The sequence below is a fragment of the Delphinus delphis genome, chromosome 13 (genome assembly GCF_949987515.2).
Source record: "Delphinus delphis chromosome 13, mDelDel1.2, whole genome shotgun sequence".
NCBI lineage: Eukaryota > Metazoa > Chordata > Mammalia > Artiodactyla > Delphinidae > Delphinus > Delphinus delphis.
Genome location: NC_082695.1, coordinates 1,194,445 through 1,218,661, shown reverse-complemented (window position 1 = coordinate 1,218,661; position 24,217 = coordinate 1,194,445). Strand labels below are relative to the sequence as shown.

At 49.3% G+C, this 24,217-nt stretch overlaps 1 protein-coding gene across 3 annotated transcripts in view; it reads left to right on the top strand.

Moving 5' to 3' along the window:
- The window catches only part of SFSWAP (splicing factor SWAP), an 82,438-nt gene extending 59,542 nt beyond the window's left edge, over positions 1 to 22,896 (top strand). For 2 of the 3 annotated variants that reach the window (XM_060027848.1, XM_060027850.1), the window contains exons 14-18: positions 4,356 to 4,621; positions 11,015 to 11,140; positions 20,677 to 20,832; positions 22,150 to 22,222; positions 22,596 to 22,896. In XM_060027848.1, coding sequence (XP_059883831.1) covers positions 4,356 to 4,621; positions 11,015 to 11,140; positions 20,677 to 20,832; positions 22,150 to 22,222; positions 22,596 to 22,661 — 687 coding nt within the window. In that variant the 3' untranslated portion in view covers positions 22,662 to 22,896. The remainder of the gene's footprint in view (positions 1 to 4,355; positions 4,622 to 11,014; positions 11,141 to 20,676; positions 20,833 to 22,149; positions 22,223 to 22,595) is intronic. The other variant, XM_060027849.1, reaches the window with a different exon arrangement.
- The last annotated feature ends 1,321 nt before the right edge of the window (positions 22,897 to 24,217 follow it).

Genomic DNA, 24,217 nt, shown 5'->3' with positions numbered 1-24,217 from the left:
CTTCTCCCTCAACGTAGCAAGGTGGCCGGGGAGAGCAGAATGTTCTGGTCTGTCTTCTGCTTCAGCTGGAGATCTTCATCCGGAATTCACGCACTGAGAGGGCAAGAAGGGCCATTGTCCACATCAACGGTGTTCTTGCAAGTAGGGGAGAGGGTGCCGGGCTGCAGAGAGCAGGGGGCCACCACGCTTTTCTGAACAGCCCGAGTGATGTTTTCCTGAAATAGTTCTGTGGCTCATGTCGTTAATATCCACGAACCACCCCTCTGTGTTGTTGAGTCCGTGCCCCCTGCGCCAGCTGTGCACCCAGGAACGCCTTGGGTGTAGTTGAAGAGGCCAGAACACACGCCTGTCCTGACGTGTCCCAGGTGCTGGCCGCTCCCCGAGCCTGGACATACCGGAGCCCTGCCTCTGAGCAGCCCTGGAGGCCCGGGCAGGCCAGGCCCTTCGGCTTGTGTTTGGGTAGAGCTCCTGCATCCAGCCGTCCTGTCTGGCAGTGCGGGCGGCCTGCAAGTCTCTTCAGCCTCACCCTGCATGAAGGGCGTGACCCGCGCCTGCTTCCCCCTGGTGCGGTCGTCACGAGAGCCGCCGCCCTGCGTGGTGGGACGCGTCATGAGGTTGCTTGGTTTCAGAAGTGGAGCCGTGTTGGGGAGAGCGTACATCTCAGGACCCCGAGACGTGCTGGCACAGACAGCCTGCCCCTGGGGTCACCATTGTTGGGGGGCTGCCCCTGGGCGTGTGGGATTGGTTATCCTTTTTTTTTTCTTATTCTCAAGTCTAACTGCCGGGGTTTTTTTTAATATCCTCTTAGTACTTTTAGGCTGAAAAAAACAGTGAGGTCGTCACAATGCATCATCTTAATTCAGCCCAGCCAAGGCCCCCCACCTCAGTTGCTGATTTTCACTTTAATGGTGAAGGGTAATCAATCATTTTATTGGAATAAATAGACCCCATGACCTAATTACGAGTTATATTTTGAATATATTGATTCACTTATTCCCTCGCCTCAAAATGAAGTACTAAACTATAACCACAGTGGTGAAATAAGTATTCCTAATGACGGGCGTTAGTTAGGATAAAGGCAAAAGAAGCAGTAATAAAGTTCAGAGGTACAAATTACCAGGTTGGCAATAACGTATAAATAGGAATTCATCTAATAAGCTGCCACTCACCCTCTCCTGTTGTCCTGGACTGGCCGCCTGCGGTGTGCCTCGTCCACCTGGTTCTTATCCTTTGCAGACGTCCATCATGGGGGGCGTGTTTTCCCATCTCTCCCCCGTTTAGTGCAGCACTAATCATCACTAATTAGTACCGTGGTTCTGTCCTCATGTGCAGGAAGGGAGAACCCTGAGGGAGAAAGACAGCCATTCTGTGTTTCTCCTCACTCAACAAACCACTTAGATAAGGCATGGAAACCATGTCTCAGTTCTCCTAAAATAGACTCTCTCTGCTTCTCCGGGGAAAATCTCCGCAGCAGCCCTGACTGCCCTGTGGCTCCTGGGGCCGTGACCACTAACTCCCCGTTGCTGGAGGCCTCGTGCATCTGGCGTGGAAGTGCTCGCTGGCGCCTCTTACCCCTACTTGCGTCTCCTTGTTCGTGCAATGTGTATATTCCTAATTCAGAGTCCACAGTTACTGGGATTTTTAAATGCACTAAAAGCTGGTTCTTGCAGCCGAGCGGCAACAGGGTTCTCTACTAGGCAGCACGGCTGGCGGCACAGCCAGCACTTCCCTTCCGCCAGCCTTTAAAGTTAGAAAGGCCACTACATTTTATTTAGTTTAGTCTTAACATATCATTTTGTATATAAGTTTATGGAGTGCCAGAGTGGGAGTTAGGTGTTCTTAGAAGTAAAGGTTCATTTCTACATGTTAGAATTGTTGAACAACAACCAATTATTTTTAAATGTAACCCAAAAAATATTATTGCACTAAAAGAATTTGAAGTGAGAGAGACCTTTTTGATAGGAAGAACTGTCTCACGATGAACTGGGTTCCCTGGAGACAATTTAGGCAGAGCCTTAAAAATGAACTGGGCAGCGCTGACACGGAGGAGACGAGCGAAGCCAGCCAGGAGCGGCAGGCGGCCCGTGCACCCCCCGTCCTGCGGTGGCCCCGGCTACAGAGAGCAAACTGCTTTGGGAACAGAGCGCACTGTTCTACTGTTCTTGAGCGATTCTCGGCCCTGCTGCCTCTCAGCTCACAAGGAAGGGAAGGTGTGAGAGACGGTGTTGTGAGTGTAAACAGTAGGCAGGCAGAGCACTGCCCTCGGGTCGCAGCCCTGACCCCTAACCCAGGGTGGCATCCTCGTCCGGCCGCAGGAGCACCGCCAGGGCAAGAAGCGCAACTTTAGAAGAACCATTTGCACAAAGTGTTGTTTTCCCTCATCCAGTTGGCCTTGTCCAAATGGACCTGCGGAGAAGAGAGGGGAGGCCGGTCCTGCTAGAGCCCAGCACCCGACAGCAGCCAGCGTCCACGCGGCCCACGAGACGGGGCCGGGCCACAGCCCCTGCCTGGGGTTGTTTTCCGTAAACCTTACAGCTGAATCCTCCGAGGCACAAAGTGACACATTGCAGATATCTCGATATGTCTCTGCGTGTGGTATTTACTGGCTGTAGTTAAAACTCATGTAAATGAATTGAGGAAATGACTTTTCTCAGGACAAGGGGAAGGGCTGCAGGTGGGTGGCCACAGCTGCAAGTGTAAAATACCGGTGGTGGGTATTTGGAGTTCTGGGTTTGTTGGGGTTTTTCATTTTTTCATCTTACAACGTGATGTGGACAAATGTTAACGTCAATAAAAATAGGATATCACCACATCATTCTTTCAAGCTGGTTTGTACTGACTCACTGCTGGGATGGACCATAGTGAGCCAGGAGTGCACCCTTCTGATGGCCGTGCAGGCAGCTTATCATTCCTGTCATCGTAGAGTGCGATGTGGTCCTCAGGTGTGCGTCTCCAGCACTTTACAGTAAAGTCCCAGCGATGGGCGTGCTCTGGATGCCACAGCGCTGAGGGTGGTGGCTTCTTGATGTGTGTGCTGGTGTCCCACCGTGAGAGTTTAGCAGGCAGCGTCCTGAAGGCCTGTGCACTCTTCTGTGTGTCTGTCATGCTTGGGTAAAGAGTTTCTGAGGATGACTGATAACTTACTAAGTGCGGTACCGTGGTGTGGTGCGTTCACATGTGTGGGGCACGGCTGACTTGCGCTGATGGGATTATCTTGTTTGTGATTCCCATTAGTGGCTTTATTTTTTTCTTTCAGTTTTACTGAGATATAATTGTGTCAGTGGAAAAAAAGTGCACAACGTGAGAGTTGTGAGTTAAGTTTTATTTGGGGCAACATGAGGATGACAGCCCAGGAGACAGCCTCTCAGGAGCGCCGAGGAACTGCTCCGCAGAGGTTGGGGGCCGGGGGTCAGTAGATAAGTGACTCTGGTGAGGGGGTGCGTGCAGTCGAGCACACATCTTGGCAGAAGGTGGCTGCGCGTCACGAGGAGCAGGTGTCTCCATTAACGATGTTAGTGCTTTTCTAGGCATGAGGAAATACTAGAATTGGGCTCTTAACGTCTTCCCCTGAAAATCTCTAACTATCTGAAGGCCTGTTCTGCCAGGTTTTCCCAGAGCACCGAGGGCCTCCTTCCTGATCTCCACCCAGAGCTCCTTTCAGGGGGTGTCAGAGGTCAGCGACGGCAGTGGCCAGTGTCTTCATCCTTGTAGAGCAGATGGCGAGTGACAGTTTTCTGGTTAGCAGTTGACACACAGCATTGTGTGTTCAAGGTACACAGCATGATCTCACTTACATATAGAACAAAATAACTACCACAGTAAGTTAGTAGGAGTTAGGAGTTAACATCCATCCCCTCACACAGGTACAAAGAAGGAAGGAGAGAAATGTATTTTCCTTGTGACAAAGAGCTTTTTAAAAATCAAAGAGGAACCTCTTTTGGTTCAGGCAGAGCAGAGGTTCATCAAAACGCGATACTAGAGGAATCTCCTTTTCGGTGGAAGGTCACAATTATTTACGAAAGAGCAAGCGGGGCTCTTTTCCTAACACAGTGCCCTTCGTGCCGCGTTCCTTTCGCCAAATCCAGCTGCCGCAGCGCAGCAGGCTTTGGGGGGAACCCTGCACGGGAAGGCTCGGCCGGGAGAGGTGGGCATTCAGCTCTTGACTTCGAAGGAGCCGTCATTCTCCCTAAGATGCCAGGGCAGGGTTTTTAGCACCACAGAGGGAGGCGTGGTCCGCTCTAGGAGGTGTTGGTTTGTTACTGGTGAGAGGGCCCCAAAGTCGGAAGCTTATAAACATACATTTTTAAATGTCGCATTTTCCCTGTTAACATCCAGACGTTTGCTTCTGTTCCCAGGAAGCCAGTACTGTGTCCTGCCCTCTACTGGCCGGAGGCAGACCTCTGCCCACTTTAGACATTAAGCCTCCGGAAGGGCGCTCAAGCAAAAGCAAAGACCCGCCGAGAGAAGAAGAGAGAGAGAGGAAAAAGAAAAAGCACAAAAAACGGTCTCGAACAAGATCACGCTCTCCCAAGTACCATTCGTCATCCAAGTCCAGGTCTAGATCCCACTCGAAAGCAAAGCATTGTCTTCCCAGTGCCTATCGGACAGCACGGCGCTCGAGGTGGGTGTGCAGGGCGCCCTCGCGGCCGTGCATCTGGTGTGGGTGCAGACCCCCGCACCTGCTCACCAGCAGAGCTGGGTGGGGCCTCCCTAGACCAGCTCCCTGTAAGCACAGACCCACACACCTGCGTGTGTTGATGAGAGATGCGCCCTGCCAATCCAAATAAGGTCTTTTCAAAATATTTTTTTAACCTGACTTCCTAAGGTTCATCAGCTACTGCCAGGGTTTTTAAAAAATAGAGGTATTTACGTTTTAACAGGTCTTAGAAGCAAGCCTAGCGTATCGGCTGAAATGTGTGGAAGATCCACAGGTTGGGGGTCTTTTGCTTGGTGTGAACGAGCAGGCTTTCCCAGGCTAACTCCTTGTGAATGTGCAGATGGCGAAGCAGGAGGATTTGTACTTCGGCTGTGTTCAGCTTCCCTGGCACAGCACCTACAAGTGCACATAAAGGAGGGAGCACAGTGGCACACATCTGTTTTCTCGATTAATTTGCTTCTCCAAACCTCTCACCCACAGTCACTGTTCAACCCAAAACCACCTTTACAAGGAGCCAGCTTTTGAGGAAGCAGCTTAACATTTCAGGCAACAGAAGTAATAAACATGAAAACCTGTAAGCATCACAGAATTTGCTGCTTAGTAAAGCAGGTATTTTTCTTTTTCTTAAAGCACCTGGCTTGCAGGAGGTTCAGGAAAGCAAATTTTTAATTTTAAAACTTACTTCATGCCTTGTGATTTATTACTGAACATTGATTGGACTTCTCTCAGTTTCTCTTTAGCACAGCACTTGTACTGATCTAGTTCTTCTTCTCCAGCTGCTGTTAGTTCTTTCCTTTCCGTGGGAAAAATGCAGGTGCCCTATACTTTTTATTTTTTAATGTTTAAAAGAAAAGTGTACTTGTATACACATCTGCCTGTCTTAAATATATCCTAGAACAACAATGCTTTCTCTATTTTTACCCAGACCAGACCTTAAAGGCTTGACAAGTATTTACACTTGTCTACAATGAAATTAGAATAAATTTGATCTTTGGCTCTCTGCATTTCTTTTTAATAAATTTATTTATTTATTTTTGGCTGCATTGGTCTTTGTTGCTGCACGCGGGCTTTCTCTAGTTGTGGTGAGCGGGGGCTACTCTTGGTTGAGGTGTGCGGGCTTCTCATTGCTGTGGCTTCTCTTGCTGTGGAGCACGGGCTTCAGCAGTTGTGGCGTGCAGGCTTCAGTAGTTGTCGCTCGCAGGCTCTAGAGCACAGGCTCAGTAGTTGTGGCGCACGGGCTTAGTTGCTCCGCGGCATGTGGGATCTTCCCGGACCGGGTCTCAAACCCGTGTCCCCTGCGTTGGCAGGTGGATTCTTAACCACTGCACCACCAGGGAAGTCCCGCTTTCTGCGTTTTTGCTAGTTCTTTAGACGTTCCATCACTCCTCTCTCTCTCACTCTCTCTCTCTCTCTCCCTCTCCCTCTCCCTCTCACACACACACACACACACAGACAGACAGACACACACACACACACACAGAGCTTGTTGTTGTTTAACTAAATGAACAACTTTGCTGACATATTTTCAATTTTTGAAAGTCCCCAGAAACTTGTATGTATATATCAAAACTTTTTAAAGTTTCTTGCTTGAAAAAATTTCTTATAACGTTATATAGTGGAAATAAATAAATAGGCCTGTACAAGCCCTCTGAGTAATAACATACCCAGTAAAATTCTTCCTAGTTAGCCTTTATTCCAGGGCTCAAAGAGAAGAGAGTAAAATGCATTCATAAACCCCCATCTAGGGGACTGGTAACTCTCAGGATTCCTTAGATTGTTTCCCAGGGTAAGAAATGAGTAGGTTTTCATGGTGAGTGCTCAGCGCATACAGTAGGTGCCAGTGTCTAGTACTGAAGTGAGCCTGTCTGGTCAGATTTGATGGCCACAGACCTTTCCCCCAGGTTGGTCTGTTCAGAACTGGAAGTGTTCGTGAAACACTTGGAATTCTAACTTTCTAGGATTTGTGTGATATTTATTGACTATCTATATATAATAGTAAGTCATTTTGTATGTTATTTTAATACATTTAAATTTTTTTTTATTTTAGAATAGATTTACAGATTTTATATTCAAGTATATTTTATATTGTTCTCATATATTCAGTGCTGACAACTGCAGGAAGCAAATTCCTAATCCTTAGTTTGTAATTTTCAGTTAAAAGAAAAAGTTAAGTTCAAAAAATTTTTAGTGTGAGTTCTGTGATGGCAAACCATCAATTTTACCTTAATTTGACCTATAGTTAAAACGTTTGTAAAAAGAGCTGAGTATTTTCATAACTCCCAAACATTTTTTTTAATCTCAATAGTATCTGTGTGATACTTTTAGTTAATTTGATTTAAATCAGCTGACTTAAGTTCACTAAATAAGTCAGATGTTTGATTTTGCAGTTTAGATAAAATGTCAAGGCAGAGTGCAACTTTATTATAAAATATTTTTTAAATAATATTATAAAACCAAACCTTCAAAGTGTTTGTCCAGGAGTATTTGCCTTGACAGCTTATATGTGGCAGTGACGCTCCTTGAAATCAGACCACCTCTGAGCTCAGGGCCCAGAGGCGGGTTGCAGGTCTCTGATCGGAGGTACGGAGGAGAGACCAGCTGTCTCGTGGTGGGTCTCTGGGCCCTGGGGACATAAGTCGGATAAGTCACCTTCACCAGGTAGAATCCTGCTTCGGCTCTTATTTCTGAGAAGAGTGAGTTTTATTTGATAATACTGCCTTTTTTCTTAAGCTGGTTACAGACCTGCTTTCTTAATCCAGGCTCACACTAATAATTTCTAGGGATCCAACTGGATTTATAAAATAATCTTATAAAATGAAAGAGGTTGGTATTCTTGGTGATATGAATTGTTTGAAGTATAAAAAAAAGAAATTTAAATTTTAACCAGCTGCTAATGATACTGTCATAATTTTCTCTTTAACTATCTGTCTTTCCAGATAGACTAACCCATGACAGACATAATGTCTGCATAGGATATATAAGACTTGTTTCTTGGGCCTGACACAACTTAATCATTTGTTTTAAAAAGACTACCGCCAGCTCCAAGTAAAATGACTTTTGTTAATATTTCTTTCTACTTGTTGTAGGATATTACAGTTGAAATATATTTTCTCTTGTATATTAAATTACTGAAATCCTGTATAAAATATAGAAAGTTAAGATTAAAAAGCTTTTATGTCATAAGTAATTTTTATGTTAATATGTTAATGCTCGTATGGTTGAAGTCCCATTTATCAAATATGTCTAAATTATAGATGACTCTGGCTCTCCAAAGGTGAATTTGTCATAGGAAAATTTTTAGTTTTGGAAATCAGTCTTTTGCTTCTCAGAAAGCACAGTGATTACCGAAAGACAGTATTTGGTGTCTTTTAAATCAACACTGATTAAAGTAGAAGGCTTCTTTCTCTGTTGTCTTCTGCTTTTATATCACATTAGGTTTTATACCTTAATGGATGAAGATGTACTCGTGCAATTCACTGCCTAAAATTAAAATCCACTTGTAACAGTGTAGGTATTTTAAAACAAAGCTCGATGAGACTAAAGCTTGAAATTCAGCTTGTTTGTAAGGCTTTTGATGAGATCGCCTGCAGCGTCGTATAGTTGGTTAGTTGGTGGGGGGTTGGTTTCGCTTGTTCTGAGGTTGGGGGGATTCTGGGTGGAACTCTGCAGCCCCGCGGTGTGAGGTGCTCTATGTGGAGGAGGGCCAGGGGCCCCCCCGTGTGGCTTCCAGAGGTCAGGCTCCCTCAGGGCTTTCACTCGGGGAGGGGCCTGGGAGCTGGGGGGTTAATGTGACTTTTGCAAGTGCTCTATTTAATGTTCAAAAAGAACTCAGGCGGGCAAAATTGGGGTCGTATTTTAGTTTGAAATTTGTAATTCCTTACGTTTTCCCCCTGATAAAACTGCGTAGCAAACCGGTGAGGGTGGTTGGTTTAATCTCCTGATCCAGGCCCTTAAAGGAGGATGGGGTGCTTGACGTTCCCCCAGGCGCCGGTTCACGTGCTGGTGTCCAGGAAGTGAGTCGTAACCCCAGGCAGAGCCGTGGCCGCCGTGTTGGTAACAGCGCTGCGGGGAGAAGCTGTCCCCGCAGGAGGGGAGGAAGGGTTTGCGGGTGAAGTCGGGTCCACAGTTTAAGCTTGAGAAGAACTAAAACCTGGGAGCCTCTTGCTTGTTCAGCGTGGTTGGTACCAGATCCTTGCTGCCAGGTTCCCAGCCTGGTTGGTACCAGATCGTTGCTGCTTGTTCAGTTCCGTGAGGACCTGTGAGTAGTAAAGTAAGAGGAATGGAGGAAGTGGGTTCCTGAAATGGTTAAACACTGGTGGAAAGAAGCTGTTTATAAATATCGCTGTCGTTCAGATGAGAAGCCTTCTTATGACTCTCTTTGAAAGCAAACCATTATGATCATTTAAGAAAAAAATCTGAGTTGCATCATGCTTGAAAATTTTTAATTCAGACTATTTCATTTTCTTTATGAGAAGGCCTCCGGTCACGTTATGCAGATGATTTACTTACAAAATGGACTTCCTGTTCCTTGCACTGTGCCATGGTAGCAATATTCAGACCCTACTTAGCAGAATAAAAGCATTGGAGCTTCTTTAATTAAAATAAAACCTAAGCGTCATCTGGTGTAGCTCATGGCCCTCCGTTCTGAGATGTGCTTTTCCCAGGTAACTTGGAATCTACTGGTCACAGGCACCTCACTTCAAAGAAAGCACCAGTGGCCACTGCAAAGTGGTATTGTATGTCAAAGTTAGGGATTTGCAGACAGTAAAAAGTGATTTATTTTCCTGATTATTGAGCTCATCGTAGAAGCCTGTGTTTAAGCGTTCCGTAGGCGCTGTGGCTTTGATTGAGCAGAGCTTTTCTCGGGGCTCTAGCACCGCGCAGCCCAGCACATTCTGAACGTTAAGTGTGTGCCTCCGTGCCACAGACCCACGGCCTCCCAGGGATGCTGAGCCCGGAGCCTTGTCAGGGCAGCTCGGCAGTGGCGGCAGCACAGCGAGGCAGTTATCGGGCAGCCTCCACCACGAACAGATTTGACTCCTGGAGCCCTTTTGAGGGAAAGCCTGGTAAAATGTCAAGGTGTCTGACTGACCTCAGCTTTGTAATCGTTACTTAAATCTTAGGAAAGCTCTGGAAACAAAAATCACAACCGTTGTATAAGCTGAAAAGCAGTTGTGTCAGAGGAGCCCCAGGGCCGAGGCGCGTTTCTCCCGGAGCAGGTCCTTCCGTGGCTGCAGTGTTTTTCAGGAGTGACTCAGCGTTGCCCCTGTGACACAGAGGGTGGAATGTGATACAAGCTGATCTTTGCAACAACGGTGTGCGTTGTTGGGGGTTTTACTGTGACTTAAAATGATTCCGTGTAGAACTTCTTTAGATGACAAAATCAAAACCTCTTCTGTATATCGTTTTTTGAGTGGGTTGTCATAGAAACAGAACGGAAAGAAATTCCCCCCCCCAGATTTCTGCTTATTTCAGGTCTCCCCAAAACAGTAATTTCACTGAATGGACAAAAAACTAAAATAAGAGTCCTAAACCCATTGTTAAAGGGCCGTCCGTTAGGACCGTGACCCCGTGGGTGAGGGTCTCGAGTTGGAGTTCTGCGTGCTGCTGTCTGGGGCACGGTTGCCGTGTGTGGGTCACGGCACTGCACGAATGGAATAGTCCTCTTCCAGGCACAGGAAAGGGAAGAAAAAGTATTAGACATCTCATAAACAAATGGTTTAGCCAGAACTTTCATGGGAACGGCACGGTCTGAATCGGATTGAAGGTTCAGGCTTCCTGCCAGTGGGCCTGCAGGCTGTTCCTCATGCTGAGAGGCCATAAGATGAGTGCAAACAAGAGAGGTTTCCAGGGGGTCCTCGAACTTCATCACGTGTCAGTTTCTTCCTCTTGCCAGTGTTCAGAACAAGTGGAAACAGCTCACTTGGACCTTGTTGCCTTTGCTTACCTAATTTTGACAGCAATACCAGTGAGCTGAACGTGTTTTAGGGAGACCAGATGGGCAAAGGCAAGAGAAAGGAAGAGCAGCAGCGGGCCTGCGTCCGCCAGGAACTGCAGGGACCCAGTGGGCGGGAGCTGGCTCCTGCTGGCTGTCCGCACCAGCAGCCCACGGCTCCAGCCTCAGCATGAGTTGGGCCCCACTTAGAAGCTTAGCATTGGTGTGATGAGCGTTCTGCCTCTGAGCCTGGATCCAGTTCCGGGTCAGCAGAGTAGGGAGGCTGGGGGCGGGCCTTGAAAGGACAGGCAGGGACCCACCACGCCCAACGGGCTCAGGCCAGGGCTGGCCTCCGTCTCAGCAGTGGAGGTGCTTCCCTGCCCACCCCACACAGGACTGAAATGCCTGCTTTCCTCTGCCAGGTCCCGGTCCCGGTCCCCCCGGAGACGAGCACACTCCCCCGAGAGACGGCGGGAGGACAGGAGTGTCCCCACTGCCTACCGAATGAGTAACAGCCCTGGAGTCAGCAGGAAGCGGACCCGGTCCAGGTAGGCGGCGGAGCTTTCACAGACACGGGACCTGCGCTGGAAGGTGGGGCTCCCACGTCTCCGGCACAGAGCTGTCCGGAGCCGGGGAACAGCTGCTTTGGCCGATCCCGAGTCATCCTGGCAGCGTTCTCACTGCTCTGGAGCTCAGAAGCAGAGGGTGCTTGCCTGTGCTGGAACACGTCTGTCTTTGCAGGTGGTTGGCCCTGCTGGGAGCTCTTGGGGTCACATTTCCCCCAAGCCTAGATGCCCCTAGACCCCCCACACGCAGCTCCTTACCCTTCACGTGTTGAGCAGGGAAAGGAGTGGAGGGGCGACCGACAAGGAGAGTCTGAAGTTCAGATTTCAGGTGGATCCCTCCTGCTGCCCAGGCGGCCACGCCTCGGCTGCAGCTCCCAGGAGAGTGCCGCAGGGTCCTCGTGGGGTCTGAGAGCAGGGAGAGGGCCCGTCCTCTGGCCCCTTGACCGCTAGGAGAGACCTGTCTAGTTGAGGAGAGTGAGGGAGGCTGGTTCCCATGTCGCCGTCACCCCCAGTCTGGGCCTTGGACCCTCGGCAAGCCAGGGCCCCTGCCCCCGCTTCCAGGAAGAGCGCTCCGGGGCTGACCTCTGCCACCAGAGGCCCTGGCACCACCGCTGCCTTGAGGAGACACAGGGCCCAAGCCAGGAGCGTGGCCGGTGGGCCAGTGGGCGTGTCCCTCTCGGCTGAGGGGCGCCACCTGGGGATCGCCCCGTCCAGCCTGGGTGATGCCACCTGAATGCTTTTTGTCACTTGGCTTCTGTATTTCCATCCTCTCTGAAAATGAGGGCTTCCCATTTTTTGTGTCCCTGCACTGGAGTTAAGGCAGGCCCCGGCTCTGGTAGGTAGACAAGGAGCATTGCTGGCCCGGTGACCAAGGCACCCAGAAAAGGGCAAGACGCCATTGTTGCCCATCGTAGTCTCAGACTTCATGATGCCATGCTGCTGAGTGTCAGGACACCCGGGGTTCCAGAACCTTCCAGGGTCTTCCAGAGGACAGATCTGCATTTCAGGTGTCCACCATTCTTGGACAAATGAACCCAGCCATCACCCAAACCTGCCTCAGAGACGCCCCTCCGTCAGCAGACATCCTCAACAGGAGCAGTTATTTTTTTTTTTTAACATCTTTATTGGAGTGTAGTTGCTTTACAATGTTGTGTTAGTCTCTGCTGTATAGCAAAGTGAATCAGCTACATGTATACATGCAGGAGCAGTTCTGAAAGGCATTTCTAACTGAAAAACGTTCCTGCAGTCTGGCTAGTTATGCAATAGTTCCATTAAATGATAAAATGTCATCTCTCTTTCTTAAAACAGAAAAATCAGGAAAGGAGCTGTAAAACTGATACATTTCAGTGAAGGCTTCACGCACAGACTCACTCCGTCTGTTTATAAGTTTCACTTTGTGCCTTGGAACTCCCACGCTAAGCATACGTGACTGTTGCAGGATAAAATGATGAAAATTGAAGTCCATTTTAAATTTTATTCCTTATGCAAGTAATTGACATTTGAAATTTATCGTCACCCTTGGTGTATGTAAAGGGCATGGTCTAAAATTAATTCCTTGCAGCCGAAGATCTCTCCTAACAGAAGAGTTCTTGCTTTGCCCTCAAATTAACCTTTGCATTAAAAGAGCTATCACTAGAGAAGACGGTGATTATATTAGGGTTCATCAGAGCTTGTGCTATCATCAGAACTTCAGTAAGTCAGATGAAAGAAGTTAAGATTCAACTTACTGCAGGGCCTAGCTACCCTGCCCTGATAGATGGGATCAAGCCTGTGACCTGACTCAGGGGTCGTGGACAGTGGTGGACTCAGGAGGAACCCAGTAGAGGTGAACATGTGCACGATTACTGGTCGATTTCCTGGGCTTGGTTATAAACCCAGAGTTTCTGTAGGCCAGGAATACGTTCTGTTAGCAGGCGCGTTTTGTTACCCAGCAGTCAGGCTGTCCCCTCATCCTTCTACTCGGAGTAGCTTCGGGGTCTCTGCTCCAGTGTGGCAGCAGGTGACTAATCCGTCCGCCAAGTCAGGGTCACTTTAATCCCGTCAGGTCACCCCAACTGAGGGGAAGTGCCTCCTGCCAGATTTGAAGGATTATTTCTACAGGCTGATCACCGAGTGCTTCTTTCACGACTTTTTTTCTATTTTATTTTTTTTTTAACTTAACATTTTTTTAAATTAATTAATTAATTATTTTTGGCTGCGTTGGTTCTTCATTGCTGCGCACGGGCTTTCTCTAGTTGCAGCGAGTGGGGGCTGCTCTTCGTTGCGGTGTGTGGGCTTCTCACTGCGGTGGCCTCTCTTTTTGTGGACCATGGGCTCTAGAGTGCAGGCTCAGTAGCTGTGGCTCGCAGGCTCTAGAGCGCAGGCTCAGTAGTTGGGGCGCACGGGCTTAGTTGCTCCACAGCATGTGGGACCTTCCTGGACCAGGGCTCAAACCCATGTCCCCTGCATTGGCAGGCGGATTCTTAACCACTGTGCCACCAGGGAAGCCCCTGGCTTCTATTTTTGAAAAACTTTTAACTTACTAGAAAGTTTTTAACTTACTACTTAAAAACACCCATCTGCATGTAACTTGTAGCGTGATTCAGTGTTAACGTTTTGCCACATTTGCTTTCCTTTCTCTCTCCTCCTCTTCCTCCCTCCCTCATGCCCTCCTGTGAGGGCATGTCATGACTTTGACAAGCCCAGGTCACCTGTATCATTGAAGATCCCACACTCTGGATTTGTCTTACTGTGTCCTTTTGGCTGTGTTCATGTTAAGTATTTTTCGCAAGAATACTCTATAGTGATGTTGTGTAACTTCCCATTGCATCACACCAGGAGGCACACAAGTGTCCCTTTGTCCCATTGCCAGTGACACTGAGTTTGATCACTTGGTTAAGGTTGTGTCTGCTGTGTAATCATACCTCTTTGAACTAACAAGTCATCTGTGGGGTGGCACTGGAACAATGTGAGTGTCCTGTGGCCAGCAGCTTTCTCCTCATTTCTTCTCTAAACACCCCCCTTTGTTTTAGTATCACTGTGGACTTTGGGTTTGGGGATTTGTTTTTTATTTGTTGTGCAACAATCCGTTGCCATTATATTCTATTTGATGGTAGCATTGTCTCACATTTGGCCCCATTGTTCTTTGAGTACTTTGTCACTTTTGGCCCAAGATATTCCAGGCTTAGCTTGTGCTTTCCCTGCCCCAGACCTGGGGTCAGCTGTTTCTCCTAGGAATCCTGGTTCCTTTTAGTGTTTGGAGATCCAGATCTGGGCAGAGTGAATATTTTTATAAGTAAAATTCATGAAAATGTTTAGCCAAATCATATTACAGTACACTCCAACAGGAAGTCCCGGTTACTTTATGACAGTAAATAGTATGTGATTGGTTAGGACGGGGGGCAGGGTTTAGCATTGAATCCCTACAGCTCAGTGTTCACCGAGCACATCAGCAAATGCTTGTTGAGTGAGTGAATGGGAATATGCTGCTGTTCTGTGGTTCTTGTATCATACATGAAGTGTTATTAATTCAGTGTAGATTATGACAATTGAAAGATGCATATCATAATTCTCTAGAGCAACCACTAAAAATAAAAAGGTTAAAAATCCAATACTGTTAAAGAGAACCATAAAAATGCTTTATTAATGCAAAAGAAAGCAGAAAAGTGGGGAAGAGGAGGAAAAAGAACAAATGGACAGCTAGAAAACAAGAAGATTGTTAACACCATCCATACAAATAATTACATTAAATGTAAGCAGACTAAAAACTCTAGTTAAAAAGCAGAGATTTTAGACTGCATTAAAAAACAAAACTTAATACTAAGCTGCTTATAAGAGATACTTTAAATATACAAATAGGTTAAGATCTAAAAGATACACCGTACAGTGCTAATAAGAAGAAAGGTGGTGTGGCCGTATTAACAGGAGACCATGCAGACTTGAAAAAGTAGTGCTAGAGATAAAGAAGGCAGTTTCATAATGATGAAGGGGCCAGCTCTTCATGAGGACATAATGTCTTAAATGTGTGCATTGAATAAAAGAGCTTTAAAATACTTGAAACAAAACTGACAGAACTAAAGGGAAAGGCAGGCAGTAGAACACGACAGATGCAGCAAATATGAGCAGCACTGTTGACCCGCTAAACACTACCACCTGCAGTGAAGCATGCACACTCTCGTGACATGCACGTGGGTCAGTCACCAGGCTAAATCGTTCCCTGTAACACTGAATTAGTCCCAGCACATTCCAAAAGACTCAGATGATACAGAGTATGTCTTCTTACACATAAAAATCTGTAGAAAGGTATCTGGAAAGTCCCCAAATACTTGGAAGTTAACACATTTTAAATTACCCATAGGTCAAAGAAGAAATCACAAGAGAGAGTAGAAAATATGTTGAAATGAATGATAATGAAAATGTAACATACTCCTTCTGCAGCTGTACTCAGAAGGAAGTTAGTAGCTTTAAGTGTTTCTATTAGAAAAAAAAAGAAAGGTCTAAGAACCAATCTTCTGTCTAAAGCTAGAAAAAGAAGAACAAATTAATCTCAAAGTAAATAGAGGCAAGGAAATAATAAAAGTAAGATCAGAAGTCAACAAAATAGAAAACAGACTCACAGAGGAAAACAGTAAAAGCAAATGATGGTTCTTTGAAAATAATTTTAAAAATGATAAATCTTTTTTTAGATTGATCAAGAATGAAAGACCCTATAGACATTAAAAGGATAATAAGAAAATAAATCTCCTTCCGGTTAATTTAACAGCATAGGTGAAATGGACAAATTCCTTGAAAGAAACAAACTACCAAATGGACAGCAGAAGAAATGGAAAATCTAAGCAGCTCCACATCTGCTAAATAAACTGAATTTATAATTTAAAACCTTTCCACAAAACTCCAGGCCCAGATGACTTTTATCAGTAGAGTCTAACATTCAAGAAAAAGGGGGTAACCAATTTTATAGACACTTCAAAGGAAGTAGAAGAGAGAACACTTCCCAGTTCACCGCATGAGACCGTCCTAAAGCAGATGGACAGTGTGCACATCTGTGTGGTGTGGAGTGTGGAGTGCTTTGTTGGGGGGGGGGGGTGGCTGTGTGTGTACACGCATGTGTTTATTCCTAAACTAATACTCTCAGGAAAATAAGTACAAAAATCCTTAACAAAGTGTTAGCTGATTTGAGTCTAGCAATTAATTAAAAGGATAAAATACATCAGGGCCAAATGGGGTTTGTCTCAGAAATGCAAGGTTCTTTAACATTCAAAAACCAGTCATTGTAATTCACAGTATTGACAGAATAAGTGAAGAAAATCATATGACATCTCAATAGATGCAGAAAAAATATTTGACACAATTCATCACCTGTTCATTAAAAAGAGAAAAGGGGGAGAAAAAAAAAAACTTGGCAAAGCAGGAATAGAAGGAAATTTTCTCCATCTGGTGAAGGGCATCTTTATTTTTTTTTCTGGCCACACCCTGTGGCTTGTGGGATCTTAGTTCCCCAACCAGGGATTGAACCCGGGCCCTCAGCAGTGGAAGTGTGGAGTCCTAATCACTGGACCACCAGAGAATTCCCAAAGGACATCTTTGCAAAGCCTACAGCTAGCATCACACCTGCTGGTGCCTTCCCCCTGAGATCAGAGACAAGGCCAAGGTGTCTGCTCTGTAATAGAATTCACAGCCTCGACAGTAAGGCAAGAAAAAAGAAATAGAAGGCCTAAAGATTGCAAAGGAGAGCGTAAAACTGTGTCTTCTTATTAAGGAACCTCTAAGTTTATTTCTGTATACTAGCCTAGAACAACCGAAAAATGAAGTTAAAAACAATACTAATTGGAACAGTATCAAAAAAACAAACTACTTACGGATAAATGTAAGGAAATGTGTATAAGATCTCTCTACACTGAAAATCACAAAACAGTTCAGAGAAGATGTTTAGGAGAAACCTAAATAAATGGAGAGAAAGTCCATATTCATGGACTGGAAGGCTCAGTGTCGTTCAGATGGCTCTTCTCCACAAAAGGATCTGTAGGCCCAATACGGTCCCAATCAGAACCGCCCTCGGCTTCTTGTGCCCTCGGCACGCTGACTGGCAGTCAGAACAACCTTGAAAGCTAAGTTGGAGACTCTCATACCAATTCAGGACTTTACTAAGAGCCACAGGAGTCAGATGGCGTGCGCTGCACACCTTAAAAGGGTGAAGAGCCGAAACAGTGCAGGGAGGAAAAGTCGTTTTTCAGCAAAACTTGATTGAACAACTGGACATCAGAATGGAAGAAAAGTGACCTGTACCCCGAATACCAAGCTTAACTCAAGATGGATCACAGACCTAAATATGAAAACTAGAACCATTCTGTTTTTGAAGAAAACAAGGAGAATACATTTATGAGGTGGCAGAGATTCCTGAGGATGTAGAAAATGCCACCATAAGAGAAAAAAATCATAAATTTGACTTCATTGAAATTAAAAACTTCATTCAAAAGGGACAGTTAAGAAAGTGCATCGGCAGGCCCCAGACGGGGAGAGAGATTTGCAATGTGCATCTTTGACAGAGGCCTATGTCAGTTCCAAAAAGGCAACCCGATTAGAAGAGGGGCAGAGGGCTTGAAAGACATTTCATAACAGAATGTATTTCAGGTCCATTTCTCCATCGGCCTGGAAGGCTGTTGTCACTGAGCTGTGGAAGAGAGGAGCTTCGCGTCCCGTAAGGAGGCCTCAGCGGGGCAGCCTCCTGGCCAAGCGCCTGCACTTTCCTACTGCTGGAGCGTTCGTTGTGTCCCCGGGTGTCGCAGCTGTCTGTAAGCTTGCTGTGGTTGAACCAAGAAAGAAGGCACATGCAGATGTCTACAGAAGTTACGGTTCCATAAGAGATTTTGAGGAGATGCGGAAGGCCGGTATCTCTTAGAGTGCAAAGTTATTTTGGAATGGAAAGGATTTCTTTGGGTTGAGTTCCACAGGAGTTTGTCACATGCTTGTGTTTCAAAACTATGAACTATGCATATCTGGGCTAAGGAATAGTTTTCTCTTGATAAATAAACCACAAATACCTTGGTGGAAAAACAGAATATATTTAAATAGCCAGTGAAGGTAGCATATGAAAATGTGCTCAGCTTCCTTAGTCACCTGTCAGGGAAAATGCAGGTTAAAACCACAGTGAGGCGCTCTTTACACTGACAAGAATGGCTGGAAACAAGCAGAGGGACATTACTAAGTGTTGAAACGCTTGGGAAACAGTTTGGCGGGTTCCTACAGTGTGAAACATACACTGCTCCATGGCCTGACCGTGCCAGTCCCAGGTGTTTACTCGCCATAAACATCTGACCACAGACGCAACTTGACTTGTAATTGCTAGAAACCGGAAACAGCCCAAATGTCTGTTAACAGAGGAGAGCCTCAACCAGTGATGGCAGATTCATACAGTGTAACGCTACCCGGCCGCGAAAAGACCAGTGATGGCAGATTCATACGGTGTAACACTACCTGGCCGCGAAAAGAACCCCCTCGTGAGGAATCTCAGAGTCAGACTGCTTGAGCGGAAGAAGCCAGTCACAGAGGACTAGCACTGTGTGATCCGGTTTATCTGGGTTTCCATTTATGTGGTAGAAATCAGAGCAGTGGGTATCTGGGATGGTGGGTCAGGGGATGCAGATGCCCGAGAGCATCAGTGGAAGAACCTTCTGGATGGTAGAGTGTTCCTAGTCGTGACGGGTCTGGGTTTCACCATGTCTGCCAAAACTCAGCAAATAGCACTTCAGACCTTTGCATTTCTCTGGATATAAAGCACACCTCAATTTAAAAAGCAAAAAGATGAGTTAATTCCTTAAGCGAACGCTTAGAAAGTTTTGTCATGAGATCAAGCTGTAGTGAAATTGAACGTGATCTACAGTTCAGGATTGCTCACCTACCTTTAATTAGTTCACGTAGGCAGCCGTAGGAACTTAGCCGGATTTGGGGCTGAAATCATTCGGGACGTATGCCACGTGCTCCTAAATATTCATTGTTTTATTTGCTGCTGCTTTTGAAATCCTAGCCATGTGACAAAAAGTCACAAAACGTCTGCGGTGTAGGAAGTAGGCCTGTGGTGTGCACTTCCCGCTTCTGTGTACCCTGCACCGGGAAGAGCCTCTTCTTTGTGGACCACTTCTCTTGCTCCTGTCCTGCACGTAGGCCAGCGCACCAGGGACACTTCCACAGCTGAACTGAAGTTGCCCAGCTGCCACCACCCAGGGCCAGGTCCTTGTTGTTGAGACAGAGCCAGAAAGCCACGCCCTGCCCGGCGGGACGGCCAGCTTGCTTCGCTGGCCAGCAGCCTCCTGCACCAGGGGTCCGCGGGAGCCGCCCCAGGGAGGTGCCCCGACGAGTGGGGTGGGTGGGCGTGTAGACAGGCCCCGGGGTGTCTCCAGGTTGGGAAGGGCCTGTGAGCCACCTGAGTCCCGAGGAACCAGGAGGAGTGTGAGCTGTGCAGGCGGTGACCCAGGACGTCCGTGTTTAGAGCAGTGACGGCACGCAGGGAAGTGACAGCACCAGAAGCCCGTCGCCCACCCTCCGGCCGCGCTCTGAGGACGAGGGCGTGGGCATCGGGCAATGTCTCCCGAGGTCCAGTTCCCGTCCTGTCGCCCAGCTGCCCACGGCCAGGGATCCACCCTCTAGTGCTTTGCAGCAAGTCGCAGCCCGGGAGGAAGCGGGGAGCGACAAACTGAGACGGGGGCTGATGAAACCAGCGGTGACCTGTGCCTGCAGAGACTTTCCAGGAGATGGTCCCAGCAGGAGGGCGGCCTGCAGCCCAGGCACCGGCGGGTTCTGAAGGGCGGGCAACCGTGGTCTCAGGAGAAGCGGGCAGGGACCTGCACCGCAGCGCTTCCACCACCTACACATACCCTCTTTCTTGCTGTGTTTCAGGGCCGTGGGGAGGGGGGGTCACAGGGCAGGGCGTGGAGTGGAGTGAGAGCTGCCTCTGGGCGGGAGGCGCTGGGCCCAGGCAGAGTGCGGGGCTGCGGGGCTGGAGTGGGGAGGGGCTGGGGGTCGTTTCTGACGTGGAGTCACGGGCCTTGGCGACTCGGAGGACGCGAGGACACGGGCAGCGAGGCGCGGCTGCGAGGGCGGTGGGAGAGCGGGTGGCCCCGGGGGCCGTCAGCCTCAGGCCACAAGGACACGCCTAGCGTCTGTGCTCACAGTGCTGGGTTTTGATGATTTTCCACTTCTGGTTGGAAATTCCCATGAAGTCAGCGTAAATGAACAAGCAGTACAAACAGCGCTTGGTTACTTATCTTGGGTTATTTTAAATGCAGATAAAGTGCTGATGGTGTTTTAAACCCACAGGCATCTGACTGCAGGACTTCTGGCGAGAAGGTGGTCCACGTTTTACTTCTGCACGACTTTTATTTTGTTATATCCATCCGTTTCAAGTTAATTAAATGTGTTTGGTTTTGAAAAGGAGTCAATGTGTATAGAAGGGTGGGTGAAATTGCTGAATTGTCCCGTGGAGAGCACCCAGAGCTCCTTCAGAGCCCGCGCTGTGCCTTTGTCTAAAACCGCTTTCCTTCCAGAAGCCCCCACGAGAAGAAGAAGAAGCGGCGCTCGCGGTCGCGGACCAAGTCCAAGGCCGGCTCACAGCCAGCCTCCCCGAGCAAGCAGGCCGCGCGCCGGCACTCGGCCAGCATCTCTCCTGTGGAGAGTCGGGGCTCCAGCCAGGAGCGCTCCAGGTAACCCCGCCCTGACCTCTGGGCCACGGGGGCCGGTGGGGGTGGTACCGAGAAGGGGCGGGCTGGCAGACCCCCGGCCCCAGGCCCTGCGCCCCACCCCCTCCGGGTGTCACTCGGGCTCCAGATGAGTAGAGGGCGCACACGGAGGGGTGGGTCCAGAGGCCGCCCCGGGCCACCCGCCCCGCGCTTGGGCAGGGGAACCCTACGAGTGGGTGTGGGGCGACCGCGTAGTGTGCCAGCGGCCGGTTCCCAAACCAGTGTCTCTCCAGGCTCCCTGCCGGTAGTGCCTTGTGCTCACGTGGGCCGTATGGCGTGGGAGCTGGGGAGCCCGGTGTGACCAAAGGAGGGGGTCGGGCACTGGACTCCGCGGTGACAGGGGCCCAGGACCCCCACCCACCCATCGCCCCCTCTCAGCCCAAGCGGGCAGGGGTGAACCCATCACTTCCTGACCACGCAGGCTGTGGGGATGTCGGCGTCCACGCTGATCGTCCCGCGGTCTCCCCGTGCCAGCGCAGGTGACCCCCGTTGCCTGGCTGCCCGTGGTTGTCGGGGGATATTTGCCAGACCTAGTCCTGTTTTGAAAAGCCGCCCGCCCACACCCACCCACCCAGAGCCTGGGCGGGAGTCGGGGGCAGGGGATCAGGTCCTCCATCGCGCCTGTAAACCCCCTGCTTCCGCAAGTGTGCGTTACGGTGCTCCGATGCTGGTGGGTGAGTAGCAGAGGCCACAGCTCACTTGAGGTGGGTCAGAATCTAAGGTGCAGCTTCTTCAAAGGTAAAACGTGACTCAGTACAGGCCCCGACCACCACTTGTGTGTCGTGTCCACGGCCCCGAAAGTCCTCACGATGCACCAGAGGCGCCCACTCGGGTTGTGGTCAGGCTCTGGGAGTGTGGCGCCCGCTTTCTGTGCTTTTGTCCTTTTCTTCATCTTTTTTTTTTTTTTTTTTTTGCGGTACGCGGGCCTCTCACTGCTGTGGCCTCTCCCGTTGCGGAGCACAGGCTCCGGATGCGCAGGCTCAGCGGCCATGGCTCACGGGCCCACCCGCTCCGCGGCATGTGGGATCTTCCCAGACCGGGGCACGAACCCGCGTCCCCTGCATCGGCAGGCGGACTCTCAACCACTGCGCCACCGGGGAAGCCCTATATCTTTGAGTAATGTTGCATTTTATGAACTATTTCAAACGTGTTACATAAAACATAAAAGTGAAATATATTTATAATGTTGATTTCTTTTTTAAGGATACTGGAAACAAGTAAAACAAAATGCCTTCTTAAAGTATTTTTTAAGCCTCTGACCTCTCTGTTTACTTGCGTTAGGGGAGTTTCTCAGGAAAAAGACGGTCAGATCTCCTCAGCAATTGTTTCTTCCGTGCAGAGCAAAATCACTCAGGTAAGGCGGGAGGGTCTCTTTCTTCCCATCTTCTTCTAAGGGGGCTGGTTTCCACTCCCTGTCCCCTTATCTTGTGGGTCCTGACGGGGGTCCCAGCTGGTCCTCTGGAGGCGGTGGTGTCAGCGTTGCCCAGGGCAGCTGGTCCCTGGGCCCCCCTTTCCGGTCAGCCCCGTCTCCTCCTTCCCGGCCAGGCCTGAGCGTCTCCTCCTGGGCCCTGAGCCTGCCTGGGTGTGTCCCCAGCCACCCAGCACGTTGCCCCCAGTTTCCTCGGTCTTCACCCGTTAACACATTCACGAGCTACTTCCCTGTGTGGAGCGTCCCCTTCCTGAGACTTAGCGGGAGCCCTCAGGGATGCCCTCTTCTCCTCGCACAGGACCTCATGGCCAAAGTAAGAGCGATGCTCGCAGCTTCCAAAAACATGCAGACCAGTGCCTCCTGAGATTCGGCCGTGGGCGACTGGGCCTGGGGCCCCAGGAGCTGGCAGAGCAGAGAGCCCCGTCCTGCACAGACATCCCGCTGGGGCTCCTGGACGGTTGGCGGGTTTTGTAAATTAATTTTTGATGACATTTTAGGTTTAAGATTTTTGACCAGCAGTCTCTTACCTGTATATTTGTAAATAATATCCTGTTTCTGTGAAAATGTATTATCAAATAAAATGGGAAGAAAACACCTTTTCTAGCTAGTCACCGTGGGCAGTTTCTTCCTTGTTTGGCTTGTGAGTTCATTACTGTTTGTCGTCTGTCACTGGCCTCTAACACTTGCTGCGTGGGTGTCGCGCGGCATGGGGACGGCTGTAGGGGTCGCCTGTCCCGCTCCCCCAGCCCTGCACCGGGGCGCGAGGCCACAGCCATTTCAGCCCCCGCAAAGCAGGAGAGGCAGGTGGCAGGTTAAGAATCTGCCTTCCAAGGCAGGGGACGAGGGTTCGATCCCTGGTTGGGGAACTAAGATCCCACGTGCCGCGGGGCAGCTAAACCCGTGCGGGACAACTGAGCCCATGCGCCGCAATGAAGACAGGACGCAGCCAAAAATAAAATATTTTTTTAAAAACCACATTCCCACCAGCTTTCAGTGAGGTTTTGCCTGGATGTCCCCACTCGCCCGGGTGAGACCTGCGTCCAGATCAGCTTGCTGTCCGTGACCCAGATTCCCAGAGAGATGAGAAGACGGGCAGCGGGAGCGAGCCACCCAGAGCGCGCAGGGGGCCGGGCTGCTGCCAGGAGGGGCTGGAAGCTCAATCCGACGGCCGCACCGACAGGCGGCTTTCAGCAGTTTGGGGTTCCATTTGTGTTGAATAAGTGATTCCTCCACCTGGTTAAATATGACTTCCTCGTGTGTCCTTTCAAGTTGCTTTTTACAACTACAAGGAAGTGGGAAATTACGGTCTCCTCCGCCCGGCCCACATCTGCATCCGCGTCTCCTACACGCAGAAAAGCAAACCGCGTGCCTGCTTCCCCTGCGCCTGCAGTTACTCTACGTCTTGGAGCTGCTTCTGCACCTGTACAGAAAGCTCCTTTATCTTCTCTGTAAGAAGCTTTAGAACACGTTTAGATTTATTGAAAAAGTATGAAGAGAAAGTTCTCACAGGCCGGCCAGCAGCCCTCACCCTGCACTGTCCGCTGCACCGTCAGGAGGGACATCTGTCGCTCTCCGGGGCCAATGTTGATATATTTCCGTCACCTGCTGCCCACACGCTTCAGATCGTCCTGCCTTTGACCGGTGCCCCTCCCTCAGCCGCCTTCAGCTCCTCGGGGGACCCTCACAGCCCGTCCCTGACGACGGTCGGGGGTCGGGGGGGCAGCGGCAGAGAGCGTCTCCACTGACCTGGCCGAGGGTGGAGTCGGGCAGGGCAGTAGGAGCGGCCCTTCCACCTCCCAGCAAGGGAGCAGGCGAGCGGCTGCCCTGCTCCGTCTTCCTCCAGCTCTGTCCGGGCTCAGCGCCGGCAGGGGCTTCGGCGGGCACGGCGTGGCCATAGGTCCCCGGGCGAGAGAGGGACGC